Source organism: Neolamprologus brichardi, chromosome 22, assembly GCF_056152115.1.
Source record: "Neolamprologus brichardi isolate AB-2024 chromosome 22, ASM5615211v1, whole genome shotgun sequence".
NCBI lineage: Eukaryota > Metazoa > Chordata > Actinopteri > Cichliformes > Cichlidae > Neolamprologus > Neolamprologus brichardi.
Window position 1 is genome coordinate 9,227,400 of NC_142124.1, and position 23,359 is coordinate 9,250,758.

General features: G+C 40.7%; 3 protein-coding genes and 1 pseudogene across 4 annotated transcripts; 3 read left to right on the plus strand and 1 right to left on the minus strand.

Annotated features, from left to right (window-relative positions):
- The first annotated feature begins 215 nt into the window (after window positions 1-215).
- On the plus strand, window positions 216-4,449 carry xkr8.3 (XK related 8, tandem duplicate 3). The gene is made up of 3 exons (XM_087835338.1): window positions 216-870; window positions 1,843-2,030; window positions 2,115-4,449. The coding sequence occupies exons 1-3, from the start codon at window positions 545-547 to the stop codon at window positions 2,864-2,866; spliced, it is 1,266 nt and encodes a 421-aa protein (XP_087691464.1). The 5' UTR covers window positions 216-544; the 3' UTR covers window positions 2,867-4,449.
- Window positions 4,450-5,080: 631 nt separating this feature from the next.
- Window positions 5,081-8,446, plus strand: LOC102784164 (XK-related protein 8-like). Its single transcript, XM_087835002.1, has 3 exons — window positions 5,081-5,411; window positions 5,800-5,990; window positions 7,603-8,446. The coding sequence occupies exons 1-3, from the start codon at window positions 5,104-5,106 to the stop codon at window positions 8,325-8,327; spliced, it is 1,224 nt and encodes a 407-aa protein (XP_087691128.1). The 5' UTR covers window positions 5,081-5,103; the 3' UTR covers window positions 8,328-8,446.
- Window positions 8,447-12,669: 4,223 nt separating this feature from the next.
- On the minus strand, window positions 12,670-14,621 carry LOC148096682 (uncharacterized). The gene has a single exon (XM_087835151.1). The coding sequence runs from the start codon at window positions 14,471-14,473 to the stop codon at window positions 12,986-12,988; it is 1,488 nt and encodes a 495-aa protein (XP_087691277.1). The 5' UTR covers window positions 14,474-14,621; the 3' UTR covers window positions 12,670-12,985.
- A 1,495-nt stretch (window positions 14,622-16,116) lies between these two features.
- Window positions 16,117-21,231, plus strand: LOC102783892 (XK-related protein 8-like; annotated as a pseudogene). Its single transcript, XR_015717138.1, has 3 exons — window positions 16,117-16,588; window positions 17,089-17,336; window positions 19,460-21,231. The product of XR_015717138.1 is annotated as an XK-related protein 8-like (transcript).
- Window positions 21,232-23,359: the final 2,128 nt, after the last annotated feature.

The window sequence follows — 23,359 nt, forward strand, 5'->3', positions numbered from 1 at the left end:
TTAAGGATTTGCGACAAGACGCACTCCTTGATGGCACCGCACTACAAACAACAAATAGACGTTATGAGCGTAGTTAAACAACTACAGAAACTTTGTGAGAGTGTATAAGAAACAAGTATTTTTTGTGGCCTAAGAGTACTGCAATTAGGAGGCCGTTGCTGGAAAGTCTCCGAAACTGCTAGCCTCATGCCTGAAATCAAAATGGCGAATGTCGGAAAGCGGTGCTGTGACTGTTGTGATGCAAAACCTTTTTATCCTGCATGAGCCGCGGTGGGCGGGGCCAACAATCACACAAACACACCCGCTCTTCTCTTTGGAAGTACTTTTTAGTTTTTAAACGTAATTTATTTGTCTTGGGGGCGTAACATTAATTTACTGGAGCTCAAAATGTCAAACCCTCTGCAACTTCTCTTCATCGTGGTGAAGAAGACTGTGGAGCCACTTTGGGAGGAAAATAACGGTACACGACGTTAGCTGAAGGTTAGCTTCTCAGAAACAGGTAGCTCGAGTGGACAGCTAGCTGCTGAGAGAGGGAGGCTCAGCCATGGAGCGCGGAACTTTTTCAAAGTACTCCTGGACCGACTTCGTCTTCTCCGTGATCGGAGTGTGCACTTTTCTCGTAGACTGGGGCTCCGATGTTTGGGTGGCCACTGAGTTTTACTGCCGAGGAGACTTCTTCTGGTTCGGAGTGCTGGTTGGCCTCATGGTCCTGTCGTCCGTCGTGGTCCAGATGTTCAGCTGGTTCTGGTTCAAGTACGACCGAGAGCTGCCGGGCTTCAGCGCACAGACTGGGGCGAAAAGCGTGCTCTTCGGGGACCGAGTGAAGTTGTCTTGCCTGCTGCATGTTCTACAACTGGGCTTCCTCTTTAGGTAAACCCGCAGGTGCTTTAACGCAGAGTTCCCAACTCTCAGCTGTCACCGTAAGGAGAAGACTAAATGGCAGGATTTTATGGAAGTGTGGCAACGTTAAAGCAGTTTTATTTTAGCTTTAACACTAGGTTTTTCACGTTTGAACAGCAACAGTGCACAGTCCATAAATTTAAACTGAAATAAAATTTGAATTTGATAAACATCGGGGTAATGCAGCTGCTTGACTGTTCGGATGCGCGTCTTCTCCTTTTGAGTTTAAGACTCGTCTTAAAACATTTATTTGCTGAAGCCTCTGGCACTTTTTGAAAGGTTGGCTCTATTTTTCTATTTTCTCTAATTCTCTATATTTTTTAAATGTTTGATTTTATTTTTTGCTATTTTATATGTACAGCACTTTGTGAACCCCGGTTTATTTTAAAGTGCTTTATGAATAAAGTTGTTATGGTATAGTAGTACCTGTTTTGAACATTTTAAAGTTTGGCACTGATAAATAAACTCAGGGTGCTAATAATTTAAAACAGTAAAACATCCCGGGTTTTAGCTTTAGGAACTAAGTAAATGTAAAACACATTTGTTAAATGTTAGTAAGGTCGTTTCATGTAATCGCTCCGAATTCATCACTGAATCTGTTTCTCAATAAGTGTTTCAACAGCAGCTAAGGTCTCTGCCTGTTTGTTGTGAAAGTTTCCTTAGCATAGCCTTTTCACTTTCTTTATTTTCTAATCAAAAATGAAACCATATATTTTTCTTTAACACCTCAAGCCATGTACAAATGTCAGTGTCAGGTGTGGTAAGTTGTAAATCCAGTAAGTCTGAGCACAACTGACTGCATAAAAATGAATTAATGAGGTATGAAAAGCTCAGTCACACTGTTTTTGACCTCTCCTAGTGAATCATACCCGATTATTTCCATGAGTTTGGTTTGTTCATTGCTGTGTGATTTTCTCACGCTGCTCTCCCATCCGCACTCAGACACATCTCCGCCATACGTCAGGGCTTTAGAGTCTGGTGGAGGAAAGAGGAAGGGTCAGAGTATGCTGTTTACCTGACACATGACCTGAGCATGCTCCGTCTTATCGAGACCTTCTGTGAGAGCGCCCCTCAGCTCACCCTGATGATCCACGTCATACTTCGCACCAACAAGGCCAGGACCGTTCAGTGTAAGTTCTCTCTCTGTGAACAGCAAGCAAACATCACAGTTGTGCACTTGTTCACTTCCTCTTGGTTTGACTTCTGTTTTTCAGTTGTAAGTATTGCTGCTTCAACCACCTCCATAGCCTGGATGGTGGTGGATTACCACCGCTCCCTGCGTGCCTTCCTCATAGACAAAGCCAAGCAGGGATGGGGGTCCTCCTTAATTTATTTCCTGTGGAATCTGCTGCTAATCGCTCCACGGGTGGTGGCGCTCGCCCTGTTCTCCTCTGTCCTTCCTGGATACATCGCCGCCCATTTTCTGATGCTGTGGTTCGTCTTTGTGCTGTGGGCGTGGCAACAGAGGACAAACTTCATGGACAGCGTGGGTGGGGAGTGGCTGTACCGGTCCACCGTGGGGCTCATCTGGTACTTCAGCTGGTTTAACGTGGCTGAGGGTCAGACCCGTGGCAGGAGCCTAATCTACCATTCCTTCATGACCATAGATGGGGTGATCCTGCTGGTGACCTGGTGGTGCTACAGAGACCTGGTCCAGACTGATGCATTCGTCCTCCCACTTCTCATCTCTCTACCTCTCACTTACCTCCTGGGGCTGCTTTTTAAAACCCTGTACTACTGCTGTTTCCACCCTAAACTGTGGAGACCCCTGGGGAGGGAGCCCGGACTGCCCAGTGATCTGCCTGATGCAGAAGTGTCCTTTAGAGACTTTTCCATCCAGGACAGCACCCCGTCCTCTACACTTGTCAACAAACGCATGGCCTGCCACGCCACTAATTTTTACACAGATCAAAGAGTCCTCCGAAACCCTCACGGCACAAACGGTGCCGAGCCCCCTCATCTGTGATGTCTGGCTTTTTACTGAATGAAGCATCTGTTTCTGTTTCTCAGATTTGCGCTGCAGTTTTTTTCTGCAGGCTTAGTGCACTAAAATAGTTTTCCAATGTGCACTAAAACTCTGAAGTTTTCTCAGCCAAAGTGCACTTAAGAACATAAATGATTGACAAATTAAGATCAGACATTAGCTGGTCTCCAACTTGTAGCTTCATAGTCCAATGTGCACATAGGACAATATCACCTCTGCCTAAGCAATGCGAATATTCCCACTAGTGCAAACATGTCTGAAGTGAACCATTCCCTTCTGTGGCTTCAGATTCTAAAATCGTACATGAAACAAGAAACTTACAATAATAAACTTGTATTTACACTAAGTGTACTTTTACATTCAAGCATAAATATACAGACAGTGTTTATATTGTAATAAAGGGGATTTCTGGATACATTTTAACTGAAGTGTCAAATGAAATACCTGATGAGCACTCAGCTCAGTCCGGTGTTTACACAAAGATGCTCCCACAGTGGCTTCTTACAACCACAACTACTGTACTGTAACTATGCAAACACTAGTCAGCCACAACATTAACACCACTTGCCTAATTATGTGTACGTCCTCTCATGCTGTCAAAGCCTCTCAGACCTGCTGGGTTACCAACACAGGAGCTGTGAGAGCGTTTGGTGGTTGGTAGGTTTATGGGTGTTCTCAGCAAATACAAAATCTGCTAAAGGTTTTAGTGTTGTGGCTAATGTATAAATTACATTAGAAAAAAAATTGCATACAACTTTAATTTTTCATTCTGTTTGAAGCAGGAATAGTTTGATAAGCTAAACCAAATCTGTTTGTGTGCTTTTTAATTGTGTTTTATTACTCCAGCCTGTTAGTAGCCTAAATGTTACTGTTAAGTGTGAGCAGAAAGACAGTTTTTCTATATAGGTGTTATAGTTCAGTTCACTTTAGGATTTCTAGAAATAGATTTAGAATAGAATTGTATTTATACAATATGTAATTGTAAAAACTAAGCTATAAATGGTTTAATACAGAGACTTGGTTAAAGAGTAAAATAAAAACAGCAATCTTACATTTGTACAATGTTTCTAGTGGGTTTTCTTTTTTACTAAAAGTGTGGGAGATCTGGATTTTCCTTCTAAATTGAAATTTGTTTTTGAAACACTGCAAAAATTGTTTCTGAGGTTTTAAATTACCTTTGTTGTCGTGTGTGTGTTTTTATTTTATCTTGTTAGAGTCGCTGCTGGAACCTTTTTGAATGTAAATTTCACTGTAAGTTTGTTCGTTCATAGTTTCTTTTCAAAAGCTGGTCAAGTGTTTTAAATCCATTAGCTTGGTTTCTCCTTTTTTCTTTTGTGTTGTAAAGCGAGTTCAGCTAACCTGCTGATTTGTCACAGACATGAATGTTTTAGATATTTCTCTGCATTTAGCTGCCAAATCTAGTGTTATTGTCGCTCATCCATCCACTATCTGTTTAGCTTGTTCAAATATGTCATGTGCCAAGATACTTTTACTTTAGTATACATGCAGAGCTGAAAGCACATCCTTCTCTCAGCTTTTTCAGTAAACCTGCCTCCACATCATCATTTACATCATTTACAATATTTTGAAACTGTTCTGTAAAAAAAAAAAGAGTTGATAGTGTTTGGAGCCACTTTTTGGCATGCTGTCAGCTGGTATGAAAAGTTAAGGGGATTACTTCCTGTTAAACATTTACCTCATCTGTCCGATGCAGTTATTAAAGTAGTACCTAAGTTAAGTCACTTCTTTTTGTTTTTGTGTCTTTCTGCAAACCCAGATTGCAAGCATCCGCAGATCTTTTTTTACTGTAAGTCATTGGCTTACAGTAAAAAGATCTGGGCTTCCTCTTTAGGTAAACCAGCGGGTGCTTTAATGCAGGGCTCCCACCTCACAGCTGTCAACCTGTGCCAGGTAAGGAGAAGGCTAAAGGGCAGGATTTCTGGATGATGCTTAAAATATCCAGAAAGGAATTTCAGTTTCAGTCTTTCTGACAGTCATCCAAAGACAATGTTTACTGTTAGCAGGATATTCACCAGCAGGAGGTGTGTATGTGTGTGAATTAACACAATGTGCCTTTAAGATAAGCTTCAGGACACGGGCTGGTTAGTAGGAGGGGTTTCAAATCTTGAGTTTACTTTCGTTATCTGTCTATATAAGTTGTCTTTCAGCTCATGCATCACATGCAGCTGTGTTAGAGGCGCGCGGAGAGACGGGTGAACATGTCAGGCACTCAGGCTAACTTTAAATACTCCTGCTGGGACTTCCTCTTCACTTGTGTGGGCCTGCCGCTGTTCATGCTTGACATAGGGCTGGATATATGGACCGCTGTGTCCTTCTATAAGGAAAAGGCCTACGTGTGCCTTGCTGTTCTGCTGTTTCTGCTCCTGGTCTCGTCACTCCTCACCCAGGCTTACAGCTGGCTTTGGTATAGCTATGACAACTTTGAGATGAAGACAAAAGTCGAGGGCTGGCCTACCAAGAGGCTGCTCAAACTGCTGCATGTTTTCCAGCTGGGAATCTACTTCAGGTAGTATTAAATTAACAAAGCGTGTTTAAAGTGCCTGTAGTAATAATGCAAGAACTCCATCAGGTTCATGCATTAAACCACAAGAGTACAGATTTTATCATCTGTAGTGCTGTGGTTCGGTCAGTTTCATTTTATCTTATTTTTGAACTATTATGTGAAAATCAGCATTTATAACTTCCAGAATTCCCGAATCATGTTTTAATTTTCTCTGTTTCACAAGATAAGCTACATTTTGTTTTCTTTCCTTCACTGTGTGTCGGGCAAACTGATTTTATTTGCTCACCTGCTTCTGTAGCAAGAATGGTTTCAGGAACATTCAGCTGGGCGTGTTTGACATTTGGTTTTGCTTTACCTGGTTGTGACTCATTTATTATATTTTGGCTCTCAGGCACGCAGGAGTCCTGGAAAAGGCTGTAGAAAGCTTCCTCACAAAGCTCCCTGACCCTGAGGGTGTAGCTGTGTTTCTGAGCCACGATCTGAGCATGTTGCGAATCGTAGAGACATTTTCAGAGAGTGCCCCGCAGCTCACACTCATGCTCACCATCATTCTGCAGCAAGGCCATCTGGATCCTGTTACAGGTACAGTTTATTACTCGAGGTAAAGTCATGTGTGTCTTGGGCAGAAATAGTGACGCTGTAAAATAAATTCTTAATGAAAAACTAAATGGGAGGCTCATTGCTACTTTAAATAAAGTTTAAAGTCTTCAGATTATCAAAGATCAGCTCACCCATATTCACTTCAACTAAGCCGAAGTATTTTTATGCTAGCAGTGTACTTTCTTAGACATAGAGTATGCACTTTTTGTACACAGTACAAATACAATATGCACAATACAAAAGTATTCAGCCACAGATCTTTGATCTCAGTGTCACAGGTGTACAAAATAATTAAGGTAGCTAGCCACGCAGTCAAAAACATTTTTAAAAGAATGCTTTGTTCTAAAGAGCTCACTCAATTCAAGTGTGGTGCTGTAATATGAAGCCATAGTTCAGTAGCCATTCAGCTTTATCAGCTGTAAGTGAAATTACTCCAACCTCAGTGTTTAGAAACCTCAGGAACCTGGACAGGAAGTGGCAGACCACATAAAGTTACACAGCAGGGTCACCACGCGCTGAAACATTTGCCGGCGCTCGGCTAAAAGATTTAAAAACAAAGCCATGTTTATTGTTTAAATTATTATTTCTGATTAATTTCTGCCACATGCACAAAAAACTGATAAGAGTGAGAGACCAAAAACATCTATTTGGCCTAGAACGATTAGCCAAATCCAAACAAATACAGACACATGTTCTTCTGCCACTGTTTAAAAAAAAACTTTTTAAAAAAAGTAATGTAATTTGTAACTCCAGCTACCGATCACATGCATATCAAAAAATTTCTTGTGCAGGAAAATCCCTAACCAAAATCCCCTAACCCTAACCGAAGAGGAACCCAAGACAGGTCATTGCCTTCCACATGACCCTCACCGAATCAGCTGATTTCCTTGTATAAGAACTCTGGTATATTTGTTGAAGTCATGCAAAACTTTACCTTCATACTACGAATGTTTTGTGAGTTACAGGCTGGTGAAGTACATGGGAGTGGTTTTAAATGCGATGTTGTTGATCTTCGATAACTCCTTAAATACAGGCAATATCCACATGAATTATTCAGCGCTGAAAAACATGTTTGAGCTCAAATCAATTTTACACCCACTTCAAATGTTACAAATTGAAAGCAGATTTTTTTTAATAACCACTAATCTAATGGCATAAACCAGTGTTTCAATCACAAACCTGGACCAGTTTAATATCTGTAATGCTTGGGATGCATGGGATCCTTGTTCTTTTTCCTGATCATTCAGTTGGGAAAACTTAATAAAGTGCTTTTTAGGTTATTTCTATGTGAGTGATGGGGCCTGATCCAAACAGTTCTACCATATCAAAGGTCTGATTTTTGTCTGCATTTTGAAGCCAACATGTTCAAATGTGTTTTTTCAGACCTTAAATTTTCATATGTGACTCTGTTGAAAACTGAGGCTTATGCTAGACTTTTGCACAACCTGAACCTAAAATTTCACTAAATATACCAAAGTTATGATACATTAAAAGTCTGCTGATCTGAGACCAGTTTGCTTGTCTTTATGTGGAGTGGCACACTTCACAACATTTCTCTTTGCTTGTTCTGACGCTGCCTCTTGTTCTCCCTCAGTTCTAAAAGCCGTCGGCTCGGCCTCGGCTATCGCCTTCACTGTGACGACCTACCATCGTTCGCTGCGCTTCTTCCTGCCTGCCAAAGAAAACCAGAAGATAACCTCATCAGTCATCTGCTTCATCTGGAACCTGGTTCTCATCTCTTCCCGTCTCACTGCTCTCGCTCTTTTCGCCTCCGTGCTGCCCTGCTTCATCTTTGCCCACTTCATCTGCTCTTGGTTGGTTTTATTCTTCTTCGCTTGGCGATCCAAGATGGACTTCATGGAAAGTCCTTGTGGAGAATGGCTTTATCGAGCCACTGTTGGCCTCATTTGGTATTTTAACTGGTTTAATGTGGCCGAGGGCAAGACACGGTACAGGACTGCGCTCTATCACGGGTACATACTGACTGATATTTGCATCCTCTGTGCTGTGTGGTGCTGGAAGATGAGCACAGATCCTCCTGATTTTGTGATAGAGCCCATGCACGCTTTAATCACAGCTGCCTGTGTTGTTGCAGTTTACATCCTCGGTCTAATACTTAAAGTTATTTATTATAAAGTCTTCCATCCAAACCTTGACAAAGATGAGCTGAAAGGGGCCAGCACAGAGCAGCTACCTGAAGATGAGGTAGGATTTCGTATGTTTGCAGTTGCAGCAAACATGGCAGACAACCATCCGTCTGCCCCATCAGCACACTGCAATAAAAGAATGAGGAAGCTGGCCGAGAACTTTTACTCCTGATGTGCACTGGACATCAACAGGACGACTAGAAAGAGACCGAGTCATGTAGAATGTTTTATTCGAGATCACTTGGCTGTGTTTTCTAGGACTCTGACCTTTTGTCTGATTTAGCCACAGATATAATGTTTTAAGGCATTACTCATCTAAATGTGGAGATGAATTTGAATATGCACTTTCTGCTGTGCATTAAATCCTTTCACTGTGTGTCAAACCATTTCAACACATCAGTCTTTAAATTAAAGGGGAAATGAGAGGCTTTAATTATCAAATCTGTATTAAATAATTGTTGTTTACATGTGAAGAGATCCTTTTTCAAAGGCTGTTTCACTGGATCATCTTTTCTAAAGAATGTAACAGGTTACAATTATTGTCAGCAGTGACTGAGTCTGCCATCCCTCCTCCCAGACAAGATTTCTACGAATGTCCATGTAATCAGTCTCCATAAACTGAGGAGGCGTGTCAACAAAAAAACAGACATTTATAGCATTTTTTCCTCTTCACACAGTTATCTGGTAGATGGCAGGCGTCTGACTGTGGGGTAACCTGCTGCATAGGTCTTGTTGTCACATCAGCATGTGGACATGCAATGAAAATATTCCTTACCCATATGAGTAAAGGGGCTCTGTAGCTTCATGATTAGTGTGTGTTTGTTTTGGTTTTTCTTACTTCACTTTGATTTGTGCACGGCTGCAGGGGAGGCTAACACAGCGGAGCTCCATCAGTTCATCACACCTCCACTGCATATGACGTGTCGGGACCTGAGGTTGTGTTGTTGTGTGTGTGTGTGTGTGTGTGTGTATCTGTATATTGCCTATATTTGTGACTGTGTTTCTTTTGTAGTTTATTCCTATATGAATATTAAAAACTTGACTCAAAGTATTAAAAATATATTTACATTGCTTTACAGAAAAAGGGAAAAATCATAGGACTGTGGGGGAAAGAGTGATTACCTCAGCTAAATAACCAGTGTTGACTATATTAGGTTCAGCTTTAAGGACCTCTGCATGTCTCCAAATGGCTTTGAATGTCTTTGAAATGAAAATAATACAAATAGAAAAAAAGAAAAGTGGACAAATGCTTTTAAGTCGGGGCATCTGAACATTTCCACTAAACTTTACATTTGTGAAAATGACATTGGTTGTATTTATGAGGTTTCTACACAACACTTAAGCTTTAAATAATGTGCATTATGTCTTTTGTTGTTGTTATTGTTTTGAACCATTCGAATGCAAATCTAAACTCTGACATGAATGTTTTCCCCTTTTTTACAAAAGATGTTAGTTGTGAGTTCAGCTCACATGTTGATTAATCAGAAGAAATGAATATTTTAGACATCAAATCTCTGTTGAAAACTCTTCTGTGTAAATATTAAAGTATTAAATCACTTCTTTTTCTTCCATGATGTTTTGTGTCTTTATTTCCACATAAACTGATGAAGCAGTAGTGATGGACTGTCTGACAGATGAGGTCAGCAGGAGTCTCTGTGAACTGCGATGTTTGTTGATGACACTGTGATATGTAGTGAGAGTAGTGAGCAGGTGAGGTGGAGGTGTGCTCTGGAGAGAAGATACAGCTTCTCTCCAACTATGAAAACTTTGACATAAAGTCAGAGGTTCAGGACCAAACCCCAGTAACTCCAGCAGCTGAGTCTGCTGCAATAAACCATCTACAGATTACATCATCGGTTTCATGTCTCCTTGTTGTAAAATATTCCTGTGTGTAGACTCATTTAAGAACTGGGAAAACGTTGATGCATGAGTCAAGTCTCAGTCTCCTGACTTGCAATAACAAAAGTTTTCTTTCATTTGTTGTAACTGAATTTATTTGCTTCTTCTTGTGTGTGACAAAAATGCTGTTTTCCAGAGAAGCTGGTTATGTTTCATAATCGTTTGGCTCTCAGTCACAGAGGATTCATGGAAAACAAGAGAAACACATAGAGCTTCTACACAAAGTCAGTAAGAGTGTGTCCAGATTCCTGAACCATGATGTCCGCATGTTATGGATGTTCGTGGCAGTGCTCCATGGTTTATGTCATGTGCATGCTCACCATTTTTCCTTCAGCTGGATCCTGTGACAAGAGTTTATTACTCAAGCTAGGTCATGCATATTTAGGCAAAAATTATGAGTGACCACATGTGACGAAATCTTGGATGCAGTACTACTACGACTCTAATTATAATAATCATTATAATAATTTGGGTTTAGAGCCCTCATAAATATAAATACTGAAGTACAGGAGATGACCATGTGAATTTATACTCTGTCAGTATCAGAACAGAGCAACCAGAAGTTAACTTTGACATCTGCACGTCAGAACGTACAACATACGTTGTGCACTGCAATGAGGAAGCTGGTTTAGAGCTGTTACTCCTGATCTGCATCATTTGACATCCACAGGAGTCATGCTATACCACAAATTTCAAATTTACATCACAGGGTTGTGTAGGATTAAGGACTTGGACTTGCGTTCTGATTAACCACAGTTCCAGTCTCATGTTACTCAGCCTAATGTGGACATAAAGTCTCATCTGGAGAAACATGACTGTATGAAATTGATGTTTGAGGGCTGAGAGGAAAGACTTCTTTGAAAGATATTTTAATGGATCTCTAAATAAAATAAGTGTGAAATTGGTGTAAAAAGCATGTTGACGAATGTGTTATTGTTTAAGGTAAAAGAGAAAAAGAGGAAAAACCCGTATTATTGGTAAACCTGTTCAAAGAATATTGCACTGTTACTAGGCTGTACTTTATTGAAGCGTAATACATTCACTAAATAGAGGTAAAACGAGCTGAAAGGATACCAAGCTTCCCTTGTTTTTTCAAATGTATGTGAGCTCTGTTTATTTTCTCTGTTTCACTTTTGTAATTTTTCCTTAGAAGAGACTAATAATTAAAGAGGAAACAAATATTCTTTTTACCCCAGGACTGATATACTGATGAAGAGCTGAGCATCAGCATAGAGCACTCAGGTGTGTGTTAACAGAATGTTACACCTCCCAGGAGAAAATTCATCCCAAAGCCAGATGGTGCAATGCTCAGAAAAACTGCAAATCCCCCAATAGCTACACCTCAAACTTAATGACAGTTGAATTAGAAAAGGGCTGAACAATTATTTTTTTCAATGGTTACCAGGAGAAAACCATTGTTCTCTTTCTCTGTGTATTTGCACAGCAGCAGATCTACAACAGAATGGCTGAAAAACAATTGAACGTTTGAATGGGCCAGCCATGAAGTCCAGATTCGATTTCATTTAAATGTTGTGGCAGAACCGTGAGAGAGCTGTGCACAAGAGAAACTTAGGATAACTTGATGATCCAAAGCAACATTGTGTGATGTAGAAGAGTGGGTCAAAAATCCTTCACAATGATGAGAGAGACTGATAACGTCATATAGAAAACTCCCTCGCTGAAACACATTCAGTTTAATTTTCCCAAACTTCTTACTACTTTCAGTATTGCTTTGTCATTCATGTTTGTGTGACGGAGGTCACACACATTGTGTGTAAAACAGCCACACGAAGGATGTTGCAACACAGACTTCAGAGCAGCTGACTGTTGTTTCTTATGGGCTCATCATGATTCACTCAGGTTAACAGCTGGATGTGGTACAGCTGTGACAACTGAAGCCATCCACGTGATCTTAATTCGGTCATTCCTGATCACCTGAGCTGGCGTCACCCATTGTGGCTTCCAGGCCACACATCAGCACAAATGTTTCTTTATACTATACCGTATTGCCTGTTGTATTGGGTGCAAAAAATTAGGGCTGGGCAATGTGAGGAAAATCTCAAATCAGAACATTTCTTTTTTGCTGTATCACGATATATGTAAATAACCTAAAAAAAACAAACCCAAGTGTTATTTTCAACCATATAGTGGCTAAAATCATCGAGTATATTCAATGTATCGCCCACCCCTACTAGAATTATCTTCAAATACAGGAAGCTATCTGGGCAAAGCGATCTGGAACACGGAAAGTAGAATATCTAAACAAATATAGCCAGCTAACATCAAACACAGGTTATACTTTATTTATCTTCTGTGTTTTTTCACTACCGGTTTGTACACACATACAGAAAGACAGTACTATGACTCCACTTCAAATTGGGAAATGATGCTATGATACATAATATTGAGACACACTATTCTAATCTACTATTACATTCTTTGTAAATTTACAGCAAATGAAATGAAGCACAAATTCAAAGGTTTTTTGTTTTTTTAAATTTTTTAATTTTTTTAATTTGTGGTTTGCTGCTAACTCAAAATGTCCTGTTTTAATTGGACATTTGAGTTAAGAAGCACCAAATTCCAACAACACTTCCCTTCCCTCACTTCCCTCATGGTGCTTTATATTGTAAGGTCAAGACCCTACAATAATGCATACAAACTCCAACCCCCTAGAGCAAGCACTTTGGCGATAGTGGGAAGGAAAAACTCATTTTTAAAAGAGAGAAACCTCCGGCAGACCCAGACTCTGGGATGGGGTGGCCATCTGCCTCGGCCAGTTGGTGATGAGGGAAGGAAGTTGGGAGAAGAAGAGTGGTTCTTTTTAACCCCTCTGGTTTTAAAATTAAACTTAGATGCCAAATTTAAATGAATATTTTATGCCACTTTGAGAGTTTTGTCAAATAGTCGCATGCACGTGTCAGTTCAATTTTAGCGTGCACACGAGAAAGCCCTAAAGATGATGTTTTGGCTCCTCAGTTTGGCGTGTTTTTTGAAGCTGCTGACGATTTCCTTGTCAACTTCCAGGCTGCTCGACTTCATTGAGAATACTGGAGAAGGCCACTTTTCCTTAAGTTCGTTGTACACTGTCAGGGAGAGTTGTTCAATGTTCTCCAAGGACATTTTGTAATTTTTGGACAAGATTTTGATCCAGATCCTATGGGAAAGCTTCTGTATAATAAAATCAGATGTTCCTGGATCCATTGTATCATTTTCTTGGCTCATAGCGTGCATTACCAGATCTTTAGTGACATTTTTCACTACTTCCTTGTACTCTTTCCTATTTTTAGAGACACTGAGGACTCTTCTTGGTAATGACAACAGGTGTTTGGTGAAGGCTGGGACAGTAATATTATCAAGCTGTTCCCTCAGATTAAAAATCAAATGTTTTTCTTTGCAGTTATGTGCTTTGCAAAGATCCTTGAGAATGGCCTTGTCTAGATTTTTCAGACGTTTTGGGGACAGATCCAAATGTTTCTGCTTGATTTCAGGCCAGATTTTCTCAATCAGACGATCGCTGATGCAGTCAGGAGTGAGGCGCTCTGTGAAGAGCTTGTATTTAGAGGAGACTTTTTCTATGGCCTGAGAAACCACCAACTGGATCAGTCTGTTGACACACAACTTTTCCCCACTCAGACAATCAGATGCCAGACTGATGTCAGAAGGACCTAAATCTGAGCCAGACAAACAAGACTTTATTTTATCAAAGTCTTGTTTTTCAGCTGTGAAGATTTTCTTCTGTGTCGTCCCAGATGCTTCCTGATGATCCAGTGTAAAACTTTCTCTCTTTTCACTCTGTGGGTGCAGAGCTTTCATCGCCTCCTCCAGTTTCTTCTGTTCTTTTTTAAATGCTTCATTTGCTTCCTTAAATTTTGTTATGGCCTCTTTAAGTTTTTCTTTTGTGTCGTTCACCACTTTCTGCTCTTCCAGGAGTTTCTTCTTTCCTTCCTCCAGGACCTTTTTCTCCCGCTCCAGATTCTCTCTCTGTGTTTGTTCTTTCCACATAGTTTCTTTCAGATTTCCTTCATGTTTCTGAAACCGCGTGAGCTCGGCAGTCAGACTTTCTTTCTCCTGTTTCAGGATCAGGATTTCACTGTCCCTCTGCTGAAACAGCTCTTTAAGACGGTTCATCTCAAGGTCAAAGTTTCTGGTCTTTTCCTGATATGAACAGGCCTGATCCCCTTTTTCTTTGGTGGCACTGCTCATTTGAACTGGGCATGAAGCTGATTGATCAGTGAGTTCTCCAGCTTGGATCTCATTTTGGTCCGGCATGGTGCGTATCATTGAAATTTGGGCATTCAGCTGTTTGAGTGTCTCAGACATAGTGTTTTCGAAGGCTTTCCTAGCCTGAATAAAGTTGTCGAATTTACTCTGTGGGAGAGTGCATACAAATTTTGGTTTTCCTTTCTGGTAGCTCATTTTTGATATTTAACTGTGAAACAAATCTACCGTGGTACAATGAGTCAGATATTCAGATATGAATCAGGGTTTAAAGTTGTCTGTAGCAGAACAAAAGTTCGTCTAGAGACTTGCTCGTGACTGGAGGTAAGAAACGTGCTTGTCTAGTGTGCAGGTTCACCTGGCAATTTATGGACTTGTGTTGACTGTGACGTCAGGCCTGATTCTCTTTCCTTTGATGTCTTAGACAGGCCCCGCCCATTGGCTCGTTGAAAATGGTTCTTTGTCCCGCCCACAAAGAACAGGCTCTTAGAATTTTACAATGAAATTCATACATCAATTAGAAATTTGTTTGTTTGTTTTTTTGTTTTTGTTTTTGTTTTTTTAAATTTTGATTCATCTCTCTTCTACATTTACCCTAAAACTATTTTCACCCCTGACACAGAAGCTCTTCTCTGTGGTAGAAAACCTAAATTTTCACGCTCTCTTCACTTCCATCAGCCCCTCTCACATCTTTCCCCCCACTATTTGCTACACAGATTCTCTGCAGGATTTATGCACGCAAAATCACCCTTTTGACCTTCTGCCCACAGAGAGGAGGTTCAGGTCAGTTCAAACCAACACTAACAGGCTCCAAAGCTGTACAGACCCTCATTAAACACTCACATTTTACAGCTTCACACGACTGTGGGTCAATATGAACGTGTCATGCAGGTGTACGCGGTGGGACTGCCTGTTGCTTACGTATAAGGTAGGAAGGGTTAATATTTAGTACAAGCGGGCGAACTGCGCTGATTTTTTTTACTATGGAAAAAAATTATGTCTTCGTTTTTTGTGTTATATATTGAAATAAGATGACTTCTCTTGTGTTTAGAAAATAATGCAGTTTTTCTTAATCAATCTTAAAAGCAGCTATTTGCTGTTTTGTGTTGCATCCAGACCTACTGCTGCCTCCTTCCTTTGCCTCCGTGGGTGTCTTTATCTGAGCGTCCCTTTAGCCTCCACTATGACGCTCCTGGTAGCAACATTAAACTTTCAAGGCTGTTTACAATCAGACAAAAAGTCTCAGTTTTGAGCGTAATCAGCTTTTAGTTATTCTGACCTCACCACAGCGCCATCTGTTCAACACGACGTCTGTGTGCAGGCTCATGACCGTCATGGCACACGTATTAAACACATGAGAGAGATGCTGATTCATCACAGCCATAAATATGTTAAAAATGAAGACATTTCCCTGTGTTCAGGTACCAGATTTAGTGTTAATTTTATTCAGTCATCCAGTGTTTGTTTAGCTCGTTCAAATATAAAAAACAAAAACAAAATACAACTTTGTTTACTTTAATCTTAGTTCAAAGTTCAGTACGTGTACTGGCCTCGTACAGTAAACATTCAGCATTAATGAGGCATTTTATTACAAAAACCTGCGAGACAGTGTTTGAATCCACGTTTTTTCATGTTGTCGGCTCAGTGTTTGTTGTTAAACTTTAACCTATTCCCTGCAATAAAAATACACATTTGCTAAACTTTTCTATTTGTTATTTGTTTGTTTTTACTAGATTTACTTTAGATTTTACTATAAGCCTTTAACTTCTGTGTGGAAATACCGTCGGTTAATGTTAAAGGGGCGGCTGTCAGGCGTGTACGCGTGTGAAATACCTCAATGTGCCTTTAAGACGGCAAACATGGGCGGGTCAGACTGTAGGAGGTGTTTTTAAACGCTGAACTTTGGCCGTTGCTTTCGTTTGTGTCAGAACTGCTGCTTGAATCGTAATCAGCTGTCAATGTTAACGTGTAGCGGTATCGGAGGCACGCAGAGACACGGGTGAACATGTCAGGTACTCGGACCAAGTTTAAATACAACTGCTGGGACTTCTTCTTCACTTGTGTGGGCCTGCCGCTGTTCATGCTTGACATTGTTTTGGATGTACTGGCTGCTGTGTCCTTTTATAAGGAAAGGGCCTACGTGTACCTCGGCGTGCTGCTGCTGTTTCTCCTGGGCTCGTCACTGCTCACTCAGGCTTACAGCTGGCTTTGGTACAGCTATGACGAGTTTGAGAGGAAGACAAAGGTCGAGAAGCTGCCGTCCCCGAGGCAGCTCAAGCTGCTCCACGTATTTCAGCTGGGAATCTACTTCAGGTAATTTTTTTTTTCAATAATAATAACTCAAGTGCAAAGTGCCTGTTTTTGTTTTTGAAGTAGGTGTAAGCAGGGAATACTTAAAAAGTTCAGCTTATCTAAGGGTGCCACCCGGATCGTCCCATACAGGAAATGCTGACTGACAGTCTGCGGTTAGTGTACTACAATGTTGTGCACCTGACTATCTGCTGTAATAAACTATCCACAGATTACATTTTTGGTTTCGTTTCGCCCTGCTTTAAATATGTCTGTGTGTAAACCCGTAGTTGAGACCTGGGAAATATCTGAAACATGAGTCATGCCTCAGTTTTCTGGTTTACAATAGCTGAGCTGATGAGGTAATGCAGCTCCTTCCTGTCTCCATGCTGAGCGGGTGAACCTGATATTATTTGGATTGTAGTTTTCTTCTCTCGTGCATGCTTCCTTAGAAATTCAATGCAGCATATTTGACGGGGGGATTCAGTCTAACTGGTTATGTTTCATATTTTCCTGTTTCGCAGGCATGCAGGAGTCCTGGAAATGGCCGTGCAAAGCTTCTACAAGAAGATCCCCGACCATGAGGATGGTGCCAGCCGACATACGGGTTCCTCTGCAGATGAACAGGAGCCTGATTCCGAGAGCATAGCCGTGTCGTTGAACCACGATCTGAGCATGTTACGAATCATAGAGACGTTTGCAGAGAGCGCCCCGCAGCTCACACTCATGCTCACCATCATTCTGCAGCAGGGCCATCCGGATCTTATTACAGGTGCAATTCTTAATGGACACGTGTTCTTTATATCTGTGTGCTTTTTTTGTTTATAAGTTCATTTATAACTTTATACAGTGGCTTGCAAAAGTATTCGACCCCCTTGAACTTTCCCACATTTTGTCACATTACAGCCACAAACATGAATCAATTTTATTGGAATTCCACATGAAAGACCAACACAAAGTGGTGTACACGTGAGAAGTGGAACGACAATCATACATGATTCCAAACATTTTTTACAAATAAATAACTGAAAAGTGGGGTGTGCGTAATTATTCAGCCCCCTGAGTCAATACTTTGTAGAACCACCTTTTGCTGCAATTACAGCTGCCAGTCTTTTAGGGTCTGTCTCTACCAGCTTTGCACATCTAGAGACTGAAATCCTTGCACATTCTTCTTTGCAAAACAGCTCCAGCTCAGTCAGATTAGATGGACAGCGTTTGTGAACAGCAGTTTTCAGATCTTGCCACAGATTCTCGATTGGATTTAGATCTGGACCTTGACTGGGCCATTCTAACACATGGATATGTTTTGTTTTAAACCATTCCATTGTTGCCCTGGCTTTATGTTTAGGGTCGTTGTCCTGCTGGAAGGTGAACCTCCGTCCCAGTCTCAAGTCTTTTGCAGATTCCAGGAGGTTTCCTTCCAAGATTGCCCTGTATTTGGCTCCATCCATCTTCCCATCAACTCTGACCAGCTTCCCTGTCCCTGCTGAAGAGAAGCACCCCCAGAGCGTGATGCTGCCACCACCATATCTGACAGTGGGGATGGTGTGTTCAGAGTGATGTGCAGTGTTAGTTTTCCGCCACATATAGTGTTTTGCATTTTGGTCTCATCTGACCAGAGCACCTTCTTCCACATGTTTGCTGTGTCCCCCACATGGCTTGTGTCAAACTGCAAACAGGACTTCTTATGGTTTTCTGTTAACAATGGCTTTCTTCTTGCCACTCTTCCATAAAGGCCAACTTTGTGCAGTGCACGACTAATAGTTGTCCTATGGACAGATTCCCCCACCTGAGCTGTAGATCTCTGCAGCTCGTCCAGAGTCACCATGGGCCTCTTGGCTGCATTTCTGATCAGCGCTCTCCTTGTTCGGCCTGTGAGTTTAGGTGGACGGCCTTGTCTTGGTAGGTTTACAGTTGTGCCATACTCCTTCCATTTCTGAATGATCGCTTGAACAGTGCTCCGTGGGATGTTCAAGGCTTGGGAAATCTTTTTGTAGCCTAAGCCTGCTTTAAATTTCTCAATAACTTAATCCCTGACCTGTCTGGTGCGTTCTTTGGACTTCATGGTGTTGTTGCTCCCAATATTCTCTTAGACAACCTCTGAGGCCGTCACAGAGCAGCTGTATTTGTACTGACATTAGATTACACACAGGTGCACATTTAGTCATTAGCACTCATCAGGCATGTTTATGGGCAACTGACTACACTCAGACCAAAGCGGGCTGAATAATTACGCACACCCCACTTTGCAGTTATTTATTTGTAAAAAATGTTTGGAATCATGTATGATTTTCGTTCCACTTCTCACGTGTACACCACTTTGTGTTGGTCTTTCACGTTTCCAATAAAATTGATTCATGTTTGTGGCTGTAATGTGACAAAATGTGGGAAAGTTCAAGGAGGTCGAATAATTTTGCAAGCCACTGTATGTACAGGAGATAGTCAAAAACACATTTAAGCATTTAAAATCAGTTTTAAACCAACGTCAAGTGTCACAAACTGCAGTCAAAATCTCCTTTTTGTCAAACACATTTATTGCAACCAACTGTGAGCACCAATCTGATTTGATATATTAGAGTTCCAACAGCAGAGTGACACCAGTTTATGTTTCCGATGTAGAGAAACGACCACTAGTACCTTGGATTTTTGATCTCCTTTGCATAATTCATTGAGGGAAAACCTTTAACGGCTTCTAACCACGTGTGATATTGTCATTGTTGGAATTTCCCCCTGGCTTCAGTAAATGCACTAATGTTATCTTACATTAAAAGTTTGGTGATTCTGAGGTGATCAGGTTGGAATACTTTCCAGATTTTCTTCATACAGAATCACCCGGCTTAACAAGATTTCTCAGTCATTTCTGGACTTTCTAACGCTGCCTCTTGTTTCCCTCAGTGTTGAAGGCCGTCGGCTCGGCTTCGGCTATCGCCTTCACTGTGACGACTTACCATCGCTCGCTGCGCTCTTTCCTGCCTGACAAGGAGAAGCAGCAAATAACCTCATCAGTCATCTACTTCATCTGGAACCTGGTTCTCATCTCTTCTCGTCTCACTGCTCTCGCTCTTTTCGCCTCCGTGCTGCCCTGCTTCATCTTCACCCACTTCATCTGCTCTTGGCTGGTTTTATTCTTCTTCGCTTGGCGATCCAAGACGGACTTCATGGATAGCCCTTGTGGAGAATGGCTTTATCGAGCTACTGTTGGCCTCATTTGGTATTTTGACTGGTTTAATGTGGCCGAGGGGAAGACGCTGTACAGGACTGCGCTCTATCACGGGTATATACTGACTGATATTTGCATCCTCTGTGCTGTGTGGTGCTGGAAGATGAGCACAGATCCTCCTGATTTTGTGATAGAGCCCACATACGCTTTAATCACAGCTGTCTGTGTTGTTGCAGTTTACATCCTCGGTCTAATACTTAAAGCTATTTATTATAAACTTTTCCACCCAAACCTTGACAGAGATGAGCAGCAACCTGTAGATGAGGTGGACTTCCGCATGATGAGATCTACAACAGAAGTCTCAGCACACTACAATAAAAGAATGAGGAAGCTGGCCAAGAATTTCTACTCATGACCTGCATCATTTGACATCCACAGGATGTGGAGGCTACAAAGAGACTCAGTCACGCAGATGTCATGAAACCAGCTACTTTTTAAAGCTACATCATAAAGGCTGTGTGATATTGTGGATCACCTGCTTCCTAACCAATCACTGATACATTCTCACAAGGCATTTCTCAACTTAGTTTGGAGACAAATTCTTAAAAGCACTTTCTGCTCTTCATTAAGTGGTTCTACCGTCTAACAAAACATTTCTAGACATCAGTCTTGTTTTCCTTTAAAAGGACAGGCTTTCAGGCCAGTAACACGCATGTTTGAAACAGTTATAGAGACTTTTTTGAAATATTATTGCACTGCTTTTTTTTCTGAAGAATATAACAGTGTAAAAAATTAATTTAAAAAATATATTTTCTTTATTATAACAAAGCAATATTCTAACAATGTTGCACTATTGTAAACTGTACTTTACTCAAGTCTAAAGTACAAATGTTCTGTTATACAGAATTAATAAGATAACTCTTTATTGTCATTGCACAGTCATACATAGTACAGTAGTACAATGAAATTGGAAAACTGTCCTACGTCGGCACTACATATAACACAACACGACACGATATGACACATCACAACGCAACACAAACAACACAACACAGTATAATAACTTAGTAATAAAATGAGTTGCCTTAAAATCCCCAAACAGTATGGACCTGAAATCTTGATTTCTTGAGCAATAGAACACCTCTCTCTCCTAATACAGATTTATTCTGGTTTAGGTTTGAAACATGCGATACGACTGACATTTTTGAATAATATAGATGGTTCAGTGTCAGACTGTTTTACTACAGTGTTTGCCAAGATCACTTGGACTGATGTGGATATAACAACGCATCTAAAATACGTTAAGGCTGCTACATGGTGAAAAGATGCCAATGCCTCCCGTTTGACTCCCAGTGTTGATGACCTTTACCAGCAATAATGTAATTGTTTTATTTTTTATGTTAAGCAAACTTGGATTTCAAAAGGTGTATGAAGCTACAAAACATATTTATGTCACATAGTGCCTACTTAAGTTTGTTTATGTGTTTAAGTTAATTTATTAATCTATTGTAACAGAATTCCCAACTTTGGGATAAAGTGTATTTTGTCTAAGAATATTATTATTATTATTGTTAGTTTTAATGGAAATAAATCCTTGTATGACATGACTATTCTGCATGGGTTATTTATGATTATGTGGTCAATTATTTATTTTTTAAATGGCTGAAAAACACAATATTAGGTTTAAAGCTATATGAAACAATAGTTTAAAGCTTTGTCGGTCACTTTCAGTTCTGTGTGCAAATGAATCCAATCAAAAGGAGACATTTTATTATAAATTAAACACACTTTTACTGAAAAGAAGAAACAAATTCTATTGTAACTTATTTTATATAATGAATACATTTTGGTGTATGTTGGAACAAACAACACTTCTTTATCTTAAATTGTAATTTCATTATTTTAGTTGTACAAAATACTATTGAGTTGTGCTCTTATATTAGAGATCATGCATCGGAATTTCAGGAGTGCGACCACGCCTCCAAACACGCTCCTTCCGGTTGTCATCTATATATGTTCCCCCAGTTCTGCAAGCTGTTCATTCTCGTTTACGTGCCCCACCCTCCCTCCCTCCTTGGGGATCTACCAAGCTCAGTTCATGTCCAAGCACTCACCTTTACCTACTAAGACGCTGTCAAACCTAAAATGAGGACGTGGACCCAGCCAGTGAATTTCAAAATATAATAACACAAGTTATTGTCCTTCTTTTCTATTTCTTATTTGTGCATTTAAAACAATCGGGGCCTGAGAAAGTAAGTGTGTTATTGTAACACATTAACTGAGCAGCGAGGGGGCGCTGTTAAGTCATCACAGCCAAAGGGGATGACGTGCTGCACTCTGACCTTGATAGTGGTAGTAGCGCACTACACTGATGGAGGAGTACAAATGCACCATTACTGACTTTGGCAGGTTGATTCTTTTCAGCTGGTACAGGAAGTGCATCGTCTGTGCCTTCCTGATGAAGTAGCTGATGTTTAGCTCCCACTTTTAGGTCCTGGGAGATTATGTTTTCAAGAAAGTGGGAGGACCTCACTGTCTCCACGGGGCAGGCCTGCAGGGTCTGTGTTATGATCTACTTAAAACTCCAAATATGCAGCTAGAGTCCTTTTGCAAAAACAAAAAGCAAACAAAACATAAACAGTAAAAATTTAAGTTATGCAAAAAAAAAAAAAAGAGTAAGCTTGGTAACGGACTAAAAGAATAATTCATTCAAAAAATGTATGCAACGAGTAATACATGTTTGAGCAGGATTTTATCAGCTGCTGTTCTTTCTCACATGTTGCACACACATGAATGAGTCTGCTTTAGGTGTGCTCTCAATACTGGAGTTAGGGAGCTGCATGGACAGAGGGTGTAGTGCAAAGGATGCTCACTTGTCTGCTGACATTCCTTCACCTGTAGAAACATTGTGTTTACAAGAAAATGAAATGAAAGAACTGATTCGTCTGGCAGCTGCACTGTACTCCCTTACAGACAGTGTTGGGAAGGTTACTTTTAAAATGTATTCCATTACAGAATACAGAATACATGCCCCAAAATGTATTCTGTAACGTATTCCAGGAAACACGCTGAGAGAGCGTCACCCTGTAACCATGGCAACCGCAACGCTGCCAACTGGAACAACGTAGCTGTCAAACAAAACCCAAACAGTCCTGACCCGCCACAATATGAAACAGGGAAGTACCGCCGTGTAATCCATTTATTTCAACAAAGTAACTGTATTCTAAATACCACCTTTTTAAACGGTAACTGTAACGGAATACAGTTACTCATATTTTGTATTTTAAATACCTAACGGCGGTACATGTATTCCGTTACTCCCCAACACTGCTTACAGAGGTGCAGTAGTTAGCTTCATAGTGAAGTAGTGTCAGGTTCAAATCAAGGCTGAGACCTTTCTATGTTTGGTTCACATGTTCTCCTCTACAGGTACTCTGGTTTCCTCCCATAGTCCAAAAACATGCTCCGTTAGGCTAAGTGGGAATTCTGACATGGCCATGGCTGTTAATGGTTATCTGCTCTCTGTGTCGCAACAGGCTGACAACCTGCACAGGTTCTATCTTGCTTCTCACCCAATCACAGCTGTGATAACCTCCACCAGCTATGAACCTAGTTTTTAAGTATTTTCTGGTCAT